The 17,485-nt window shown below is 38.3% G+C and overlaps 3 protein-coding genes across 3 annotated transcripts; all 3 read right to left on the bottom strand.

Annotated features, from left to right (window-relative positions):
- Positions 1 to 1,605: 1,605 nt before the first annotated feature.
- Positions 1,606 to 6,639, bottom strand: LOC125223673 (putative beta-D-xylosidase 7). The gene is made up of 6 exons (XM_048126926.2): positions 6,217 to 6,639; positions 5,589 to 5,885; positions 4,013 to 4,182; positions 3,760 to 3,857; positions 2,443 to 3,207; positions 1,606 to 2,261 (listed from the first exon to the last, which is right to left on the bottom strand). Exons 1-6 carry the CDS (start codon positions 6,613 to 6,615, stop codon positions 1,654 to 1,656), a joined length of 2,337 nt encoding a protein of 778 aa, XP_047982883.2. The 5' UTR covers positions 6,616 to 6,639; the 3' UTR covers positions 1,606 to 1,653.
- Positions 6,640 to 7,973: 1,334 nt separating this feature from the next.
- LOC125220173 (putative beta-D-xylosidase 7) lies at positions 7,974 to 12,873 on the bottom strand. Its single transcript, XM_048122317.2, has 5 exons — positions 12,314 to 12,873; positions 11,263 to 11,568; positions 10,906 to 11,173; positions 9,403 to 10,161; positions 7,974 to 8,681 (listed from the first exon to the last, which is right to left on the bottom strand). The coding sequence occupies exons 1-5, from the start codon at positions 12,740 to 12,742 to the stop codon at positions 8,089 to 8,091; spliced, it is 2,355 nt and encodes a 784-aa protein (XP_047978274.1). The 5' UTR covers positions 12,743 to 12,873; the 3' UTR covers positions 7,974 to 8,088.
- Positions 12,874 to 12,964: 91 nt separating this feature from the next.
- On the bottom strand, positions 12,965 to 16,689 carry LOC125220172 (putative beta-D-xylosidase 7). Its single transcript, XM_048122316.2, has 6 exons — positions 16,176 to 16,689; positions 15,008 to 15,310; positions 14,754 to 14,923; positions 14,580 to 14,677; positions 13,747 to 14,508; positions 12,965 to 13,628 (listed from the first exon to the last, which is right to left on the bottom strand). Exons 1-6 carry the CDS (start codon positions 16,683 to 16,685, stop codon positions 13,057 to 13,059), a joined length of 2,415 nt encoding a protein of 804 aa, XP_047978273.1. The 5' UTR covers positions 16,686 to 16,689; the 3' UTR covers positions 12,965 to 13,056.
- Positions 16,690 to 17,485: the final 796 nt, after the last annotated feature.

The raw sequence follows: 17,485 nt of genomic DNA, 5'->3' as shown, positions 1-17,485 counted from the left end.
GGATTTTAAAAGTGGTATACAAAATGAAAAATTGCTTAAAGTTTAAGAATTTACAAGCAAGAACAAAAATAAGACTAGTTTGGTAGCTCAAACTAAAATGGAGAAAATGAGACAGTTTTTTTGTGGACACAGTGCAAATAATATTTTAATATTTCTTAAATGCGTGAACTTATTTAAATATAATCGACTAAATTTGATTAGAATTTAAACTATATCATAAAATAATAGTATTGTAACATGATTAATTAAAGCAAAATAATAAGCACATTTGCATATATTTCTAAATGGTTTTAACTCCATTAATATGTCATGGTATCGCTGTATCGCATATCTTGGTCATCGAAATTATACATAGTAACTTTTATTAAAGAAATATCCTGTATTATTCATAATATGACAAAGCAGTGATAAAAAGTAAGTAGTGGTAAGGTTTAATTTATTTTTATTAAATGTTTGGCCGATTGGTTTTTGTGTTTAGGAAACATGTTATCATTTGTGCATTTACCTGCGTTAACAGTTTTACCAATACGCCAATTAGACGACTTATAGTTATCAGTATATTCATTAATAAAATATTATCATGATTAAGAATCATGAGTAGAATAATTATGTTAGTAAATATAATTATATAGCTATTGGTACCTAAGGCTAAAATTATAAACATTGACAGAAATTTGATACTATTTCTTATAAATTTAAAATTTGGTTGAAAATTTTATTAGCTTGTGGAGTGCGGTCACTATTTGCCGTACATATATATTATTATTTTCTAATACTACTATATTCTACAATCTACATTCATGCTATCCATTAATTGGTATATGCATGTGTTAAAAGTTATTATCGTTTAAATTATGAATGCAAAATTAAGTGTGCCATATTATAAAATCAAATTAGCTTTGACCAGTAATTAAGCTAAATTTAATTAGACTAACATTATTATACTACTATATCGTTAAATACAAATATACTAATATTGAGTTTATTCTTTTGGAGAGATTTAATATTATAATTCTATCTACCCGAATAAATTCCCCCGCGTTGAAAATGCATCATCCACATTCGATAGATTCAAAGCCTTTAATATCTGATTTTTTTTTTTATAGTCAAATGAATGTAATGAATAATGACGGATTTCTAATCTAATTAGTCCATATAAATTTTAGTTTAACTAATTTAATAAAACTATATGAGCATTACAAATTTGTTATCTAATACTATCAATAAAATGAAAATAATCAGATTTAAGGTATAATAGCCAAAATTAATTACTCCGTATTTTATAAATATATTGTAATTTTTAATATTGATAAACTTGTTTTTATGTCACTTTTTATTCACATATTCTTTGTAAATTTTTATTATATTTCACTTACATACAACAAATTAAATTTTGGTATATGATATATTCATACTAATTGAGTTTAAGGTTATGATTTTAACATTTTAATAATTTCATAATTTCAATTTCAATATCTTTAAATTTCTTATTTTGGAACGTTAGGTCGAACTTCGATCAAAAAAATAATCACATGTTCTTAATTAAGTCACCTGTTTAATATTTTAAAGATATATAGTATATTTTCTGTTTATAAAATATTAGAATTTTTAAATCAGTAAAACAAAATTTCATAACACAAATAATAATGTTGTTCAAATCACAATGTTAATAGAGAATTCTTTATCTTCTACCACCAAATACCTATACCCTTCTTCTATCACCACTGAACCATCTATTTTGGCTGTGGTCAGATGCTCACATGGATTCAACACGAACTCGATTTCATCTCTCTGTCTCGGATCTAAGCTCACGCTCTCGAATCCCACCAACTGCTTCATAGGCCTTCCCTCGCCTGTCCTTTCGTGCCTAGCAAAGAGAAGAACCGTGTGCCTCCCCGCCATCGACCCAGTGTTCTCGACTCCTACATGAGCCGAGAACTTGAGCATTTCACAGTTGTCCGCTCCAATTTTGGCAACGGACAAGGCTCTGATCGAACTTGAATTCGAACTCAAACTTTCATCCATGGCGTGGGAAGCGCCCGTGAGATGGTTCAACCTGATGGTGTTGGGAGTCGACTGCTTGAATTCGTAGTAGTAGGTAGTGTAGCTTAGCCCGTACCCGAACTCAAACACCTTTGGCCCTTTGTAGAATCGGTAAGTGCGTCCTGGATAGCCCGACTTTAGATCTGACCTCATCCTCATGTCCGTCATTGGTACGTTAACGAAATTCTTCGGGTACCAAGTCATAGGTAACTTCCCACCTGCAAAATCAGAGACGAAGAAATTTTCTCAGTCCTCTCGATGAGTGTCCAAGTAAGTACATGGAAACACACATATCTTGAAACATTTCCAATAGTGGAAATATTGCATAAAATCTCGTGCCGAAAAAGGGATCAAGTAAGTACATCACAAAACTTAAAGACAAAAAGGATAATTTCTCACCAGGATTGTGCTCCCCAAATATGATCTGAGACAATGCAACCCCTCCAGCTTCTCCTGGATAGCCAGCCCAAAGAATGCTGCCGATTTTCGGGTCATTTTTCGCAAAACCAACGTCGACGGGTCCACCGCAGATCAGCACAAGGACGACGGGCTTCTTGGCAGCAGCAGCAACAGCCGTGATGAGGCTCTGCTGCTGTCCCGGGAGGCCTAACTCGACGCGATCATGATCCTCCTTCTCCTGATTCTGGTCCAGCCCCATCACTAAAACGACGTAGTCCATCTCCTTGGCTGCAGCCACTGCGCTGCTAGTCGAGGCCGTGGCGCAGTCAGCGTTACTGCAGCCCTGTACAAACAGGGTGTTGTGTACATAACCTTTTAGGGCTGTAACAACATCCACATTCTTGCAGGGAGGGCCATCATAGTCCCCACGCAGCATGTAGGGATTGGCCGCATTGTGGCCCATGACAGCCAAGGACCGTGTTTTCAACTTGGACAGAGGCAGCAGGTTGGCATCGTTCTTCAACAGAACAATGCCGTTTCTCGCAGCCTCAAGGGCTAGGTCTTGGTGAGCCTGGCTACATACATCGGCTCGGCCAATGTTTCCGTACAGGCTGCGGCTCGGGGAGCCCTCGAACAGCCCTAGCCGCATCCGGATCTCGAAGAGGTTGTTGAGGGCTCGGTTTACTTGGGATTCAACCACTTTTTTCTGCTGAATTGCTGATTTGGTGTATTTCTTCAAGTATAAGCCACAGTTCACATCCATGCCTGCAGTTTTTTAGTTAGATCTCATATTTTAGTAATGGAAACAAAATGTGTAATGGAATTTACAACAAGAGCACATTATTAGAATCAAGATCAGAACATCATCAGCAATGCATTTTTAGTTTATAATATAACATACAAAGTGACACGCAACAACTAATTTTGGGTAAAGTTTTGATAAATCTATTCCACCAATTAAAATACCTCACAACTATTTCACCATTACCCTAAAAATGGAGTAACATGGACAGTTTATAACTTTTTGTTTAGGTTTTTTTTTTTCTGGGGCCACCAAGCAAGATTCTGGTAATTATGATCACAATCACAAGTAGGTGAAAAATAGGCTCATTCAAATTTCTATTTGAAATGTTACAGCTGGTATGAACATTCACTGGTAGACAATATAAATAAAGTTTAAAATGTAAAACAAAAGGCCCACAAACCATATAATTCAATGTATTACATATCTAAATTAAATATGCAATTCTCAGTAGCTTAATTTTGAATCAAAACTATGCATATCCTAAAAACGAAGGAAAAGGGGTACAATCGTACCAGCCTTGAGTGCAAGTGCCACAGCATCTTCAGGTGTACGTACATACTTGTGTTTTTCATAGATGGTAGAAACCGCATCACAATCAGACACTATGTACCTGATAAAAAAAACACAAGTATGCATATAAACAAATTTCAGTAATAATTGTAAGGGCTCGTCGATGCACACCTGAACTCAACATTAGTATGCTATTAGACGATTTGGACCAAGCCCTCAAACGACACTAAGAAGAGATGAAGTAAAATAATTTACCCATGGAAACCCCACTGCCCGCGGGCAGTTTTGGTGAGGAGGTTGCGGTCAGCACAGTTTGGGACTCCATTCACACTGTTGTAAGCACACATTATTCCACTGGCCTTGGCTTCTAGCACACAACTTTTGAAAGGTGGCTGATACGTGTCTGCCAAATCTTGTTGTGTCACCTATATGGGTATATTGATTTTTCATTTACAATGGCAAAATATAAGTGGATTCAAGCAAATAAGATAAATTTGTGAGGTTCTAAATATACACAAAATAAAACAAGTTTCCGTGATAGTGGATTTATTTTATCAACTTATTAGTCACGCCCATAAATATAGGAGTATGTTTCTCATGAAAATAATACTGACCAAATCAATTCTTCAAATTTTTCCTTGACTGAGAAAGATATTTGATGGTTTTGTGCAAATGTAACCAACAAAATCAAGTCTAGCTAAACAATTAAACATGACACGTATCCAACATATTTCAAATTGTACAGTTTCACAATAAAACAGGAAGAAGTTAAATTAAAATTAATTTTTTATTACTAAAAACCAATAAAATACTTATAAATATGCAATTATAGTTTTTCCTACAATTTTGATAGAACATAATTTTACTCCACGATTTATGCGACACATCTCCTACGTCATTGAGCGCATTAACTAATCTTGAATAGTGGGTCATAGCAAATTTTAGTAAGAAAAGATTTGTCACATGATCAACGTAGACCGTGATTAGTGGACTATGGTTCACCAAATTAAATTCTATTGATTAGAAATTGAAATAAAATCTCTTGGAAAAACCGAGACGTAAGACCTGTGTATACTACTACTAATATTCTTACTTTATTGATGTATCAAGACAAGCACGCTGCCTAACAAAAGCATACAACTTTATTAACCAAACAAGGAGACAGCTTCAATAAAGGGCCTATGACATATGTACCACCAATTATTTTCTAACTCTACTATTGGGAATGCATCTAAATAGAAAATTCCTAGAGGAAGAACTTTACTTAAAAGAGTACTACTCCTTGCGAAACTTGCAAAATTATTAGTACTACTACTTTTAAATCAAGAATTTGATACATTCAAAAGCAACAAAATCTGACAGATGCTCACATTCACATAGTCACATTTTTTAATATATGGTGTACTAATCTCTTAATAACATAATTTGCGTTACTACAAATTGCTGACTAGGTAGATGAATTGACACGCTACTACAGATTCCAAAAAAACTAGAGTCAAAATTGGGGTTAAATTATCATATCCATACACATTTTTTTATTTTGGAACATTAATACTTATTGAACTATTATCAAATCTAGAACGGATAATTTTTTTACCAAATAATTCGACACATAAAATTTGAAAGGCCAAATTGCAAAATCATGATCAAATTCTAGTTAATCTAGCAAATTAAAAAAATAACTAATCATATCATAACGTGACATTTTTCTAACTGTCTCATAACGAATATTTCCGGTATGTAAGTGTTTGAATTTAAAGATAGCACATACGAATATAAATCTGTTTGGCACATTATATATATGATTAGTTATTTGGAATAGAGAAATTACCTTGGCATCAAATTCCATGCGATCAACACTCTTCCAATTGTCCAAATCATAGGCAGTGAAGTGTTTACAGCAAGCGGATGCCAGAAGATGACCATTTTGCCCCCCCTCGTATTTATCACCCTGAAAACCTCTAACGTGCGCCACTGCGTATTTTGCAACGACCGTTGGATCTTCGCCAGGTGTCTCCTGGCCTCTCCCCCACCGTGGATCCCTAAATATGTTTATGTTTGGCGTCCAGAATGTCATCCCTTGCACTTGCCCCTCATTGTACATTCCCCTCGCCTCTCTCCCAATCGCCTACACCATATAACCAATAATTTAACCTCATATTATGATTGATTTCACTAAATTTGTGAGACATTATACCATAATTAGAGCAATTGCTTTTGCAATGATTAACATTTATGACTCATTATGATAATGTCACTATAATTTACCAATGAGCATATTTCGAAGATTTGAATGAATTGAATATTACGGAATATAGTATAATGCGATTATCTACCGACAACAGAAAACAAGAGGAATGGCGAAAAAGTTACATACAAATATTAAATTCGGAAAACAAAATAATGGAGTAGATAAAAATTAATTAATTATACACTCGATTAACGAATTTTGACCGTACCTGACCAATGCGGTACCAAAGGCGTGAATCGAAGGTGGATGCGGCGAGGATAACTTGGGGGAAGCTGGTGGCGCCTTTGATTGCGCCGCCGTAAGTGACGCCGCGGCCGTAGCCGGAGACGCCGTGCAGCGCCTCGGACCACCACTGGTACGCGGGGATGCCGAGCCGCGGAATGGCGGCGGACGAATCAACCAGCTGCGAAATCTTCTCGTCTAATGTCAGCCGCGAAACTAGGTCGCGAGCTCGCTGCGCAATCGGCAGAGATTTCTGGCAGAACTTGAACGATTTGGTTTTAGGATCGGCTGAATCGCACGAGAACGGCGGCGGAGCTGAATCGCCGCCGCGCGGGAGGCGGAGGAGGAGGAGGTATGCGGCGAGAAAATAGAAATGGAGCTTCATTGTGAGTGAGTATTGATTCGAGGGAAAGATAAAGTCGGTATTTAAAGGAGTAAAGTTGTTGAGTGAAAAATAAAATATTTTATTTATGCATTGCGAAAAGTTATTTTATTATTTAAATTTGGAAATGTTTTATCGATGGATACACTTTCTTATGCTTTCAGGTTTCTACTATGATAAGCAAACAGAAATTTTTAGAAGTCACGTATCCAGCATTAATCATTTTATTTATTACTTGATATATTACTAATTATTATTAACTGACCAATAGTCTAATGTGGCAATTTCGTTGATTTGTGGACTAGGATTTCTGTAAAATACATAATTACATATTTGAAAAAATCTTAATAAAATTATATGAATTGATGGCCATATAATTAGAATCTCTAACTTGTCAGGATAAAAATACTTAGTACTAATTATTAAAACAATCACACGTCCTATACTTAAATGAGTAATGCTATGTGGCCATAATGTGACTGACCACACAAGAACATAATAGTAACTACATATACTCCTTCCGTCCCAAGATAAGTGACCTACTTCTTTTGGGCATGAGATTTAAGGAATGATATTTAAATAAGTTAAAGTGGAGAGAGTAAAGTATGAGAGAGGGAAAAGTAGAGGAGAGAAGAGAGAATAAAGTAGGTGGAGAATAAAGTAAGAGAGATGACTTTTTGCTAAAAATAGAAATATGTCACTTATAGTAGGACACCCCAAAAAGGAATACAAGTCACTTATCTTGGGACAGATGGAGTATTAAATAAGTGTAGTTATCAGTGCTGTAGCATTTTTCCATAATAAACCTTGCGTATTGAAATCTTTTTACTGCTTACATTTTATGTTACTACTCCTACTATTTAGTTTCAATACAATCTTTTTACTTTTTACAGTTTTAAAATGAATCTAACGATAAAATCAATAACCCTTTCGCCTATTCTTTACCAACAAATTTAAATGTGGTTTGGTTTGGACACATCTGGGTAGTCGGAAAAATTTATAAAATTAGAATATTTGAAAAAACATTTTATAAAATTATATGATGGCCATATAATTAGAATCTCTAACTTGTCAGGATAAAATACTTAGTACTACTAATTATTAAAACATCACATGTTCTAATATTTAAATTCCAATACCAATATTAATGCACGTATTTATGAATGGGGTATGCCGTACAATAATGATAACCATATGTACACATTAACATTATTGATATCAAATACTATCAAAATCCAATTCTGTGACGTATAAAATACAAGATCATTATAATATATACAAAGTACAATTAAATGAGTTTTAATTATATATGAATTGAACGCATATCTTTGATTAATTAAATTGAAATGAAGTCACAGATAAATTTTAGTCATTTCCAATTTCATCATATTAATATGGCAATCAAACTAGTTACATAAATCACCACCATTAATTATCGTTCAAACTACAATTAATTATTCTCAACATGATAATTGATCACACGTTTATAGTAATAGAAAACTCTTGATCTCCCACAACCAAGAAATGCAGCCCTAATTCAATCACCATCACTCCATCTTCATCAGCACTAGCAAAATGTTGACATGGATCCACTTCAAACTCAACATCTTCCCTCTCATTCCCCTCCAACCTCACTGTCCGAAACCCGATCAACTGTTTGATCGGACCATCAAACCGACCCTGATCCCTCCTAACAAAAAGCAGCACGGGATGCTTCCCGACCATGCTCCCTTCATTCACGACACCAACTAGAGCCGAAAACCTCGCCTTATGACAAGAATCCAATCCGATATCCGAAACCCTAACAAACCCTAGTTTTTTCTCAAGCTTGCTATTATTCTCAGTGGGTGATGATGTCTTCAAATTGAGCTTGCTTTGGCTAACCGAGACGAACTTGTATGTATAGTTTGAGTAGCTAAGGCCGTATCCGAATTCAAACACTTTCTCACCTTGGTAGAATCTATAGGTGCGCCCCGGGTAGCCTGATTCGTGGTCGGGCCTCATCCTCATATTCGACATGGGTATTTTAGTAAAATCTTGTGGATACCACGTCATGGGGAGCCGTCCACCTGCAGTGAAACATGAGATGTAACATAGGAGGTCGAGGAAGATGGATCAAGGGCATGGGTGGGCCGAAGACCCCTCAAAATCACATATTCATTTCTCCCCTACCCATCACTACTAAAAAAAGGGCTTTTTAAATATATCACCTATGCTTTAAAAAAATATTTTCAATTTAATTTTCCCAACTAAAATTAAGGAATGCAAATAAAAGCTTCCTAGAAAAACAAATGGCTTAAAATCAACCGGATTTGGGGTCTATTACTACTGGCTTAAGTTGAGGACACAATTGTCCATTACACCAGGCGCATGTGCCCTCTCGAGAGGGCAGTATGCCAGGCGGACTTTTTTTATACATTATTTTATCTTTAAATACTGTATTCTTCTTCTATCATTGTACTCAGTATTTTAATCTATGTTATTTTTTTTCTAAATAAAAAATTAAAATAATAATATACGAAAAATTGTGAAATAAGTTATGGCAATTGCAGGTGCTATTGCTGGAATCTATAATGCTGACGTGACAAAGAAAAAATTGGTTCTATCGAATTTTGGGGCGGTTTTTATGTTCAGCATTGTGGATGCCGTTAGGGACACTTTTCTTTGCACCCTTAATTTTGGCTATTTAAAAAAAAATCAACACAAGTAACTGCGCGACTAATTTTGCATCGACAAACCCTAAAGATGTATCGTTAATCAGGCCCAAATCCGTTGGTAAACGAAACATACCTGGATTATGATGACCAAAGATAATCTCCGCCACCGCTCTCCCTCCTCCCTCACCGGGATACCCAGCCCACAAAATCCCCCCAATCCTCTCATCATCTCTCGCAAACGAAACATCCACCCCTCCACCACACATCACCACCACCACAACCGGCCTCCTCGCCGCCGCCGCCACCCTCTCCAGCAGCACCACCTGCTCCCTCGGCAGCTCCAAACCCTCCCTGTCCATTTCCTCGCTCTCATCCCCCTGACTCAGCCCCACCACCACAACCACGTGGTCCGCCGATCCCGCCACTCCCTCCGCCCCATCGTAGTCGCACCCGGCCGGATCACAGCCGCGATGAAACACCGTCTCCTTTACGTATCTCGTGAGGCCCTGGAGTGGGGTGATGGGGCTGCAGGGCGGGCCGGCGTAGTTTCCGACTAGGGTTTCGGGGTTGTTGGCGTTGGGGCCGATGACGGCGAGGGTTTTGGTGGAAGAGGTGGACAGGGGGAGGAGGTTTTGGGAGTTTTTGAGGAGCACGATGCCGTCGCGTGCGGCGGTGAGAGCGAGGTGTTGGTGGGCGGAGGTGCATACGACGTCGTTGTGGCGGAGGTTGGTGTAGGGTTGGGTTTTGGGGCTTCCGTCGAAGAGGCCGAGCCTCATTCGGACGGAGAAGAGGTTGTGGAGGGCTCTGTCGATGTCGGATTCCGATAGCTTGCCCTTTTCGACGGCTGATTTTGCGTGGTCGGATATGTAGGAGCCGCAGTTGAGGTCCATCCCTGTGTTTTTTGAAGGAAGAAGAAACCATGTGAAATGGTCATCATTTCATCATCTTTTTTTTTTTTTAATAATTATACTAGTATTATGTGTTAGGATGGAAAATTAAAGTTTTTCACAATAGATAATGGATGATGATATACGGAAATTAATGGTAATAAATGATTGTTTTTCTTATTTAATTGTGTGTGAGTGAAAAAAGTGGTGAAATTGTAGTCTAACTTAGTAGGAGTATATTTTAGTTTGATATGAGTTAGCATAAAACTCATTCCCCAATCATTAAAGTTGAGACTACTAATTGGGATAGATCAAAATGACAATTGAAACTTTTAAGTTCTATATATAAAAAATAGCTAATTAATTTTGAAAAGATATTTGAGTCAATATTTGTGTACTTATTTTTTTTCTTAAATTGTAAAAAGAATAATTTTCATGCGAAAATCAAAGGTTCATGCAATTGTGTGAACTGAATGACTACTTAAGATTGAAAAAGTTGCCAATCACTTGAACTTATAATTTTCGCATGAGTCTTCAACTTGATCATATTTTAAATTACTAGTAGAGGCAACTTATAATTTTCGCTTCTAATTGATCAAGAAAAAACGGTTAAATAAGTTGCCCGATTTTTTTTACCATTTTTAGAAAAATATACTATATCTAATCTAGAGAACATATACTACCATTTTCTTCATAGAGAACATAACCAGAAAATATGAATGAAAAAAGAGGATAATTAAACTACTCACCGGCTTTGAGAACTGCGGCAACGGCGTCTTCATGTGAGTCTGTATAGTTCTGCTTCTCATGAATGAGCGAAACCGCGTCACAATCTGAGACTATATAGCCATCAAATCCCCATTCTTCGCGAGCTGTCTCGGTCAGAAGATGTCGATCAGCGCAGCTCGGGACGCCATTGACGAGATTGTAAGCACACATTATCCCACTGGCTTTCCCCTCTTGGATGCAGCTTTTGAATGGTGGCTGGAATGTATCTGCCATATCTTGCTTTGTAACCTTCATAAACAAAAAAAGAGAAGATTTAATATATATGGTAAAAATAAATTTGAATTAAATTTAAAAGTTGGTGTGAGAGAGTTAATTACTTGGGCATTGAAGGTGAAACGATGGACTCCCTTCCAATGATCCAAATCATAGGCAGTGAGATGCTTGCAGCAAGCAGAGAGCAGAAGGCGGCCGTCATCTGAGAGACGGCCGCCTTCAAAGGCGTCGCCTTGGAGGCCTCGCACAAACGCCACAGCGTACCTGCTCGCGACCAGGGGATCCTCTCCTGGGGTCTCCTGGCCGCGGCCCCACCTCGGGTCGCGGAAGATGTTGATGTTTGGTGACCACATTGTCATGCCTGTGGCCTCCCCTGCATTGTATATCGCTCTGCCCTCTTCTCCAGTTGCCTTCAAATTGCATAATAAAATATAGAGTTAATATCTATTTAAATATGGAAGTTTGGTTAAATTCTGGTATGTCCCATGAAGTTTAAAATTAAAATATTAAATCATGACATTTCAAATTTTCTTAATTGTCACATCTATATATAAAATATGTCTTTAAATGATAACAAAATGACGTATTTGATTAAAATAATATTTTTCTTTTTGTTTTCCTTTTTTGCCTTATTTTAATAAAAAAAATGTCGCTTCGAACATCATAAAAAGGACGTCGACATTTTGTATATAAAAGGGACAATTGAGAAAAACTGTAACTTCATGATTTAATATTTCAATTTTATACATCGTGCGACGAACCATAATCTAACACTAATACTACAAGTCTGCAAGAAAATAAAAATTTTGTATACATGATTTTAGTTTGTTCTATAAAGATTACTAAAAGCATATTAATTAATTTTTCAATCATGTTTAAGTCCTTTGAATAAAGTACTATAATATGCACAGATAGTGACTAATCAATCACCTGCTTTTGGACAATATAATATATACAAACAAATACCTTTACTAGAGTACGATAAATATCATGTTGAAATAAGCTAAATAATTACCTTATCACGAGACAAAATATTCAGAGAAAAGATTCCACATCACATGATCATTGTCGTTATATATGGTATAGTGAATAAAAAAAATAATATTAATTAATCAAATTAACCTTACATTAAAAAAATGAGTAATTTGTACCAACCTTAGCTATTTTGTACCAAAGTTGAGCATCAAAGGTAGCCGAAGTGAGTATGACTTGAGGGAAACTGGTGGCGGCCCGGATCGTCCCGTTGAACGAGAAGCCGTTTTCGACTCCGGCCGCCATGGCGACGCCATGCAGCGCCTCCGACCACCACTCGTAGTAGGGGATGCCGAGCCGGGGGATGGCAGCGGCCTTGTTCACGAGCTGGCCGATCTTCTCGTCGAGGGTGAGGCGCCCGACTAGGTCTCGGGCGCGCCTCTCGACGGGGAGACGGGCGTCGCAGAAGGGGAGGGAGGCGGTGGATGGGGTGGTGGTGGGGCTGCATGAGAATGGTGGGAGGGGTTTGGGAGAGAGGTTGTTGAATGTTAGTATGAGAGAGATTGTGATTGCTAGTGTGAGAGGAATGATGTAGTGGATGAGATGTCTCATGTTTTGATTAGGAATTTTTTGGGAGAAATGTGAATTTTTTGAGGAGAGGCTAAGTTTGTGAATAGAGGGTGTTTGATTATGAGGAGATTAGTATAGTGAGATTTTGTGTGTAGTAGGTAGTTTTGTGTGTGTGTGTGTGAGAGAGAGAGAGAGAGCAAATGCTACGAGGGATTTATAGAAAAATTTCAAAATGTGGTAATTATATTAGAGCATTTCACACCGTTCAAATAACATCCACATCACATTTTATTTCAATAGTATTCATCATCAAGCTGCATAAAAGTCTTGAACACAATTGACAATTCTTTAATTTGTCAAATACTTATGGTAATGGGATGTTCCTCATCTCCTACAACTAAACTCCCATCTCCTGATTCAATCACCATCTCTCCATCCTCATTGGCCCTACTAAAATGCTCACACGGGCTTACCGAAAACTCGACACTCACCTTCTCTTTAGCATCGGTCCTAACCGTCTGAAACCCGACCAATTGTTTCATCGGACCACCACTGCCACTTTGAGCGCGCCTCAGAAACAAAAGCACCGGGTGCTTACCCGCCATCTCCCCTTCATTCTCAACACTAACGATAACCGAAACCCTAGCCTTGTCGCATGACCCCGGTCCCAACTCTTGGACCGCGACATACCCTAGGTCGGAAGCGGATGATGATGTCTTGAGATCTAGCTTGCTTTGGCTCACGGACACGATCTTGTAAGAATAGGTGGTGTAGCTCAGCCCATACCCGAATTCAAACACCTTTTCACCTTTATAGAATCTATAGGTGCGCCCTGGGTAGCCAGACGACGGGTCAGCCCTCATTCTCATATCGGTCATCGGTATCTTGATGAAATCTTGTGGATACCAAGTCATAGTCAACCTTCCTCCTAAAACAAGAAATGCAAATTAACTGTTACATACGAGATAACTCACGTATGAATATCTCAACATTAATAACGTTAGTCGCATTTGACGCTTCAAGTTTTATTTTTTCACTTTTGTTACCTGGATTATAGTCACCAAATATGATCTCTGCAACTGCTCTCCCTCCAGACTGGCCAGGATAGCCCGCCCACAAAATGCTTCCTATTTTCGGCTCATTTTTCGCGAACAAAACATCGACCGGCCCTCCACATAACAACACCAACACAACAGGCTTCTTAGCCGCCTTGGCAACGCTCATGATCAAGCTCTGCTGCTTCCCCGGAAGCACCAAATCATCGCGATCAAGATCCTCCTTCTCGCGTTCTTGGTTAAGTCCCATCACCAAAACCACGTGATCCGCTGATTTTGCAAGCTCGACCGCCGTCTTCACATCGACAGAGCTACAATTGACGGTGTCACACCCTTGTTCAAACTTGACATCCTCAACATAACTCATTAGCCCTTGTAGTGGTGTGACGGTCATGCAAGGCGGCCCATGGTAGTTCCCAAGAAGTACCTTGGAAACATTCGCATTCGGGCCTATCACTGCAAGAGACCCCTTCTTGGCCTTGGGTAGCGGCAACAGGTTTCCTTCGTTCTTCAAAAGGACTATCCCCTGCCTGGCTACCTCAAGTGCCAGCTCCTGGTGCTCGGGCGAGCAGACATCTGCTCGCCCGAGTGTACTGTAGGTCCCGCTTGGGGGGCCGTTGAAGAGACCTAACCTCATCCTCACAGAGAAAAGATTCTCAAGAGCTCTATCTATGTCAGATACAGACACTGTCCCCTTCAAAACAGCAGATTTTGTATAATTCCCCAAGTATGAACCACAGTTCACATCCATTCCTACATCCAAACACACACACATAACATTAATGTATACATTTTCAAGTGATCAAAACACACACATCACAAACCAGCTTTGAGCACATCAGCAACAGCCTCTTCATCCGATTTTGCATAATGTTGCTGATGAAAGAGAAGCGAAACCGCATCACAATCCGAGGTTATGTACCTAAAAACCGAAACCCCCTAACAACGTTAGCTGGTTCAAAAACACACGAAAACAAAAACAAAAACACACAACCAACCCTTCAAATCCCCACTCTCCGCGGGCAGTCTTGGTGAGCAAATTATAATCCGCGCAGTTAGGGACCCCGTTCACAAGATTATACGCGCACATTATCCCACTCGCCTTCCCCTCCTCGATGCAGCCCTTGAACGGGGGCTGGTAAGTATCCGCCAAATCCTGTTTTGTCACCTAAAACAATCCAAACTTCCAATAAATACCACAAAACACATCAAGAACATGGCATGATCAAACAAAATTAGATAGTCCTATTACTTGAGCATTGAAGGTGAATCGATCATATCCCTCCCAGCGGTCGAGATCATAGGCAGTGAAGTGCTTGCAACACGCAGAGACTTGGAGGTGGCCATCTTTGAGGGCTCCGCCCTCAAACGAGTCGCCTTGGAGGCCTCTGACAAACGACGTGGCATACTTGGCCGTGAGCAAGGGATCCTCCCCGGGGGTCTCCTGCCCCCTCCCCCATCGCGGATCCCTGAAGATGTTGATGTTTGGCGACCAGAACGTTAGGCCAATCGCCTGCCCCTCGTTGTAGATGGCTCTTGCCTCTCTTCCGATCACCTTCATATTTGTTATCACTAACATTAACTCAAATATCAACATCATTTGCTTGTAAATGTTTCTCTGTTTTCTTTATTTAACTAGCAAAATTTTATATTAAAACCTTAATAGCGTAGAACTAAAACTGCTGCAAACACACAAACATACCGAATTTCAATTGACAATCAAATGTGTTATTTTTAGCTCAAAATAGATCATCATCAGCATTGTTACAACTTTTGCGTGGCCATAGATTTCTGAACCAAGATTGCATTTTTCATTTAGTTTTACTAATATTTCGTTTTTTTTAGCTCCAAATCTGTTGCTGAGGTATGTTCAACTAGTCTTTTCATGGTTGTTGCATCTGTTTAAATGAAACACTTTATTATCGTAGAATTGAAGAATACTGCAAACACACACACACACATATCCTTTTTTTGAACTAAAAATCATTTTTATTACAGAAATATTTCCCATTTTAACTCTATTAACTAAAAATAAAACAGTTTTTATTTTTAATTGAAGTTCTTAAAACAAGGAGTGATGGAAGGTAAAAGTAGTGCAGACACAATCACACCAAAATCCAATCTTTGACTATTCTTTAATCAAAAAATCAATGCCCCCACTGATTAATTTGGCATTACATGAGAAAAACGAATCTAAATCCACCCAATCCTCTATTTCTGCACTTAAAATATCCACAAACAACTTCTGCAAAAATCAAGAATCTCATCTTGCTAAAATAAAAAACTTCCTCGATTTGTACCATGATTTGAAAAATCCTTATCCAAGCCTAAACTAATCTAAAAATTCAATCTTTCCCAGATCCCACGTCTCATTTTCCATCATTCTACCAAAAAAAAAAATTCTTGAAAATGTAGCTAACCTTTGCAATCCGATACCAGAGATCGGCATCGAAGGTGGAGGCCGTGAGAATGACCTGAGGGAAGCTGGTGGCGGCCTCGATGACCCCGTCGAACTTGACCCCGTTCTCGACTCCCGTGGCGACGGCCACCCCATGCAGCGCCTCCGACCACCACTGGTAGTAGGGGACGCCGAGGCGGGGGATGGCCGCGGCCTTGTTGACGAGCTGCGAGATCTTCTCGTCCAACGTCAGCCGCGAGATCAGGTCGCGGGCCCGCTCCCTGACCGGCAAGCCCGCGTCACAGAACGGGGATGAGGATGAGGACGAGGACGAAGACGAACTCCCGCATGAAAATGGCGGGAGTTTGGATTTGGATAGATGTGTGGCATCGATTGACAAAGTGGTGGAACATGTGATAGAAATTACAAGAACTAAGATATGGATAATGTGCCTCATTTTTTTTTGAAATTTTTGTATGGTTTTGATGAAAATTATTGGAGGAGAAATGAGGCCGCCATATAGTAGTGACATAGTAACATGCGATGGTAGGGGCACTATCTTTATATTGGGACAAAATTGAACTAGTTGGGACCGTTGGGTTGGAGTTTCTCTCCCACTAATTATTTTTGTATAGGTTATAATTAAAAATGAATATCTATGTAGTGATTTGAGGTGCTGTATTGCTTTCTTGGTATTTGTAATTTGTTATATTTAAAGAAAAATAGGAGGTTGGTTAGGTGTGAGGTGTAAAAAACTTAAAATAGAAGAGAGTGCATTTTGGTTCATGGGTATATTAATACTATTTGTGATTTTTGTTCTTTACAAATATCACTACAAGTTTGTGAACATTGATTTAATATCGTCGATAGAACTTTTTGCATTTTCTTAAAGTAAAATATTCTCCATGAAGGTTATTTATGTTTTTTTTATAAGAGAAAATTTGTCAATTTGGTTCATTCATTTATGTTCAAGCTAAGTATGTGCTGTGACAAGCAATTATTTATCATATAATTTAACGACTTATGTTGAGAAAATACAATAAAAATCAATGAACCAAGTGCAATCGAAGTGGTGGTTATATATAAATAAATCGTATAGTCGGGGGCATTTTTGTTAAAAAAACCTTACAAATGGAAATGTCCTACCGATGATTATACCAATGTTCATGGACGATATTTTTAAAAAATATGGACCACATATTAGTGTAATATGCAGAGACTAAGTGATTGTTTGTTAATCCTATTTAAGATTGAATTAAGATATTTTCTTATTGTTGATTTTTAGATACTTCATTGATAAAAATCTACTTTTAACTATTTATTACTCTTGTT

The sequence above is a fragment of the Salvia hispanica genome, chromosome 1 (genome assembly GCF_029641045.1).
Source record: "Salvia hispanica isolate PSC_SH4W2 chromosome 1, Shi_PSC_v1, whole genome shotgun sequence".
Taxonomy (NCBI): Eukaryota; Viridiplantae; Streptophyta; class Magnoliopsida; order Lamiales; family Lamiaceae; genus Salvia; species Salvia hispanica.
This window is presented reverse-complemented; position numbering and strand designations above follow the sequence as displayed.

Coding starts and splice junctions, on each gene's coding strand:
- LOC125223673 (XM_048126926.2), bottom strand. CDS start 6,615: ATGAAGCTCCATTTCTATTTTCTCGCCGCATACCTCCTCCTCCTCCGC. Junction 4,183..5,588: donor GCATGGAATTTGATGCCAAG/GTAATTTCTCTA, acceptor ATACCCATATAG/GTGACACAACAAGATTTGGC. Junction 2,262..2,442: donor ATTTGGGGAGCACAATCCTG/GTGAGAAATTAT, acceptor CTGATTTTGCAG/GTGGGAAGTTACCTATGACT.
- LOC125220173 (XM_048122317.2), bottom strand. CDS start 12,742: ATGAGACATCTCATCCACTACATCATTCCTCTCACACTAGCAATCACA. Junction 11,569..12,313: donor TTTGGTACAAAATAGCTAAG/GTTGGTACAAAT, acceptor TGCAATTTGAAG/GCAACTGGAGAAGAGGGCAG. Junction 10,162..10,905: donor TGCCGCAGTTCTCAAAGCCG/GTGAGTAGTTTA, acceptor CAAAAAACACAG/GGATGGACCTCAACTGCGGC.
- LOC125220172 (XM_048122316.2), bottom strand. CDS start 16,685: ATGTCACTACTATATGGCGGCCTCATTTCTCCTCCAATAATTTTCATC. Junction 15,311..16,175: donor TCTGGTATCGGATTGCAAAG/GTTAGCTACATT, acceptor ACAAATATGAAG/GTGATCGGAAGAGAGGCAAG. Junction 14,678..14,753: donor GGAGAGTGGGGATTTGAAGG/GTTGGTTGTGTG, acceptor TTCGGTTTTTAG/GTACATAACCTCGGATTGTG.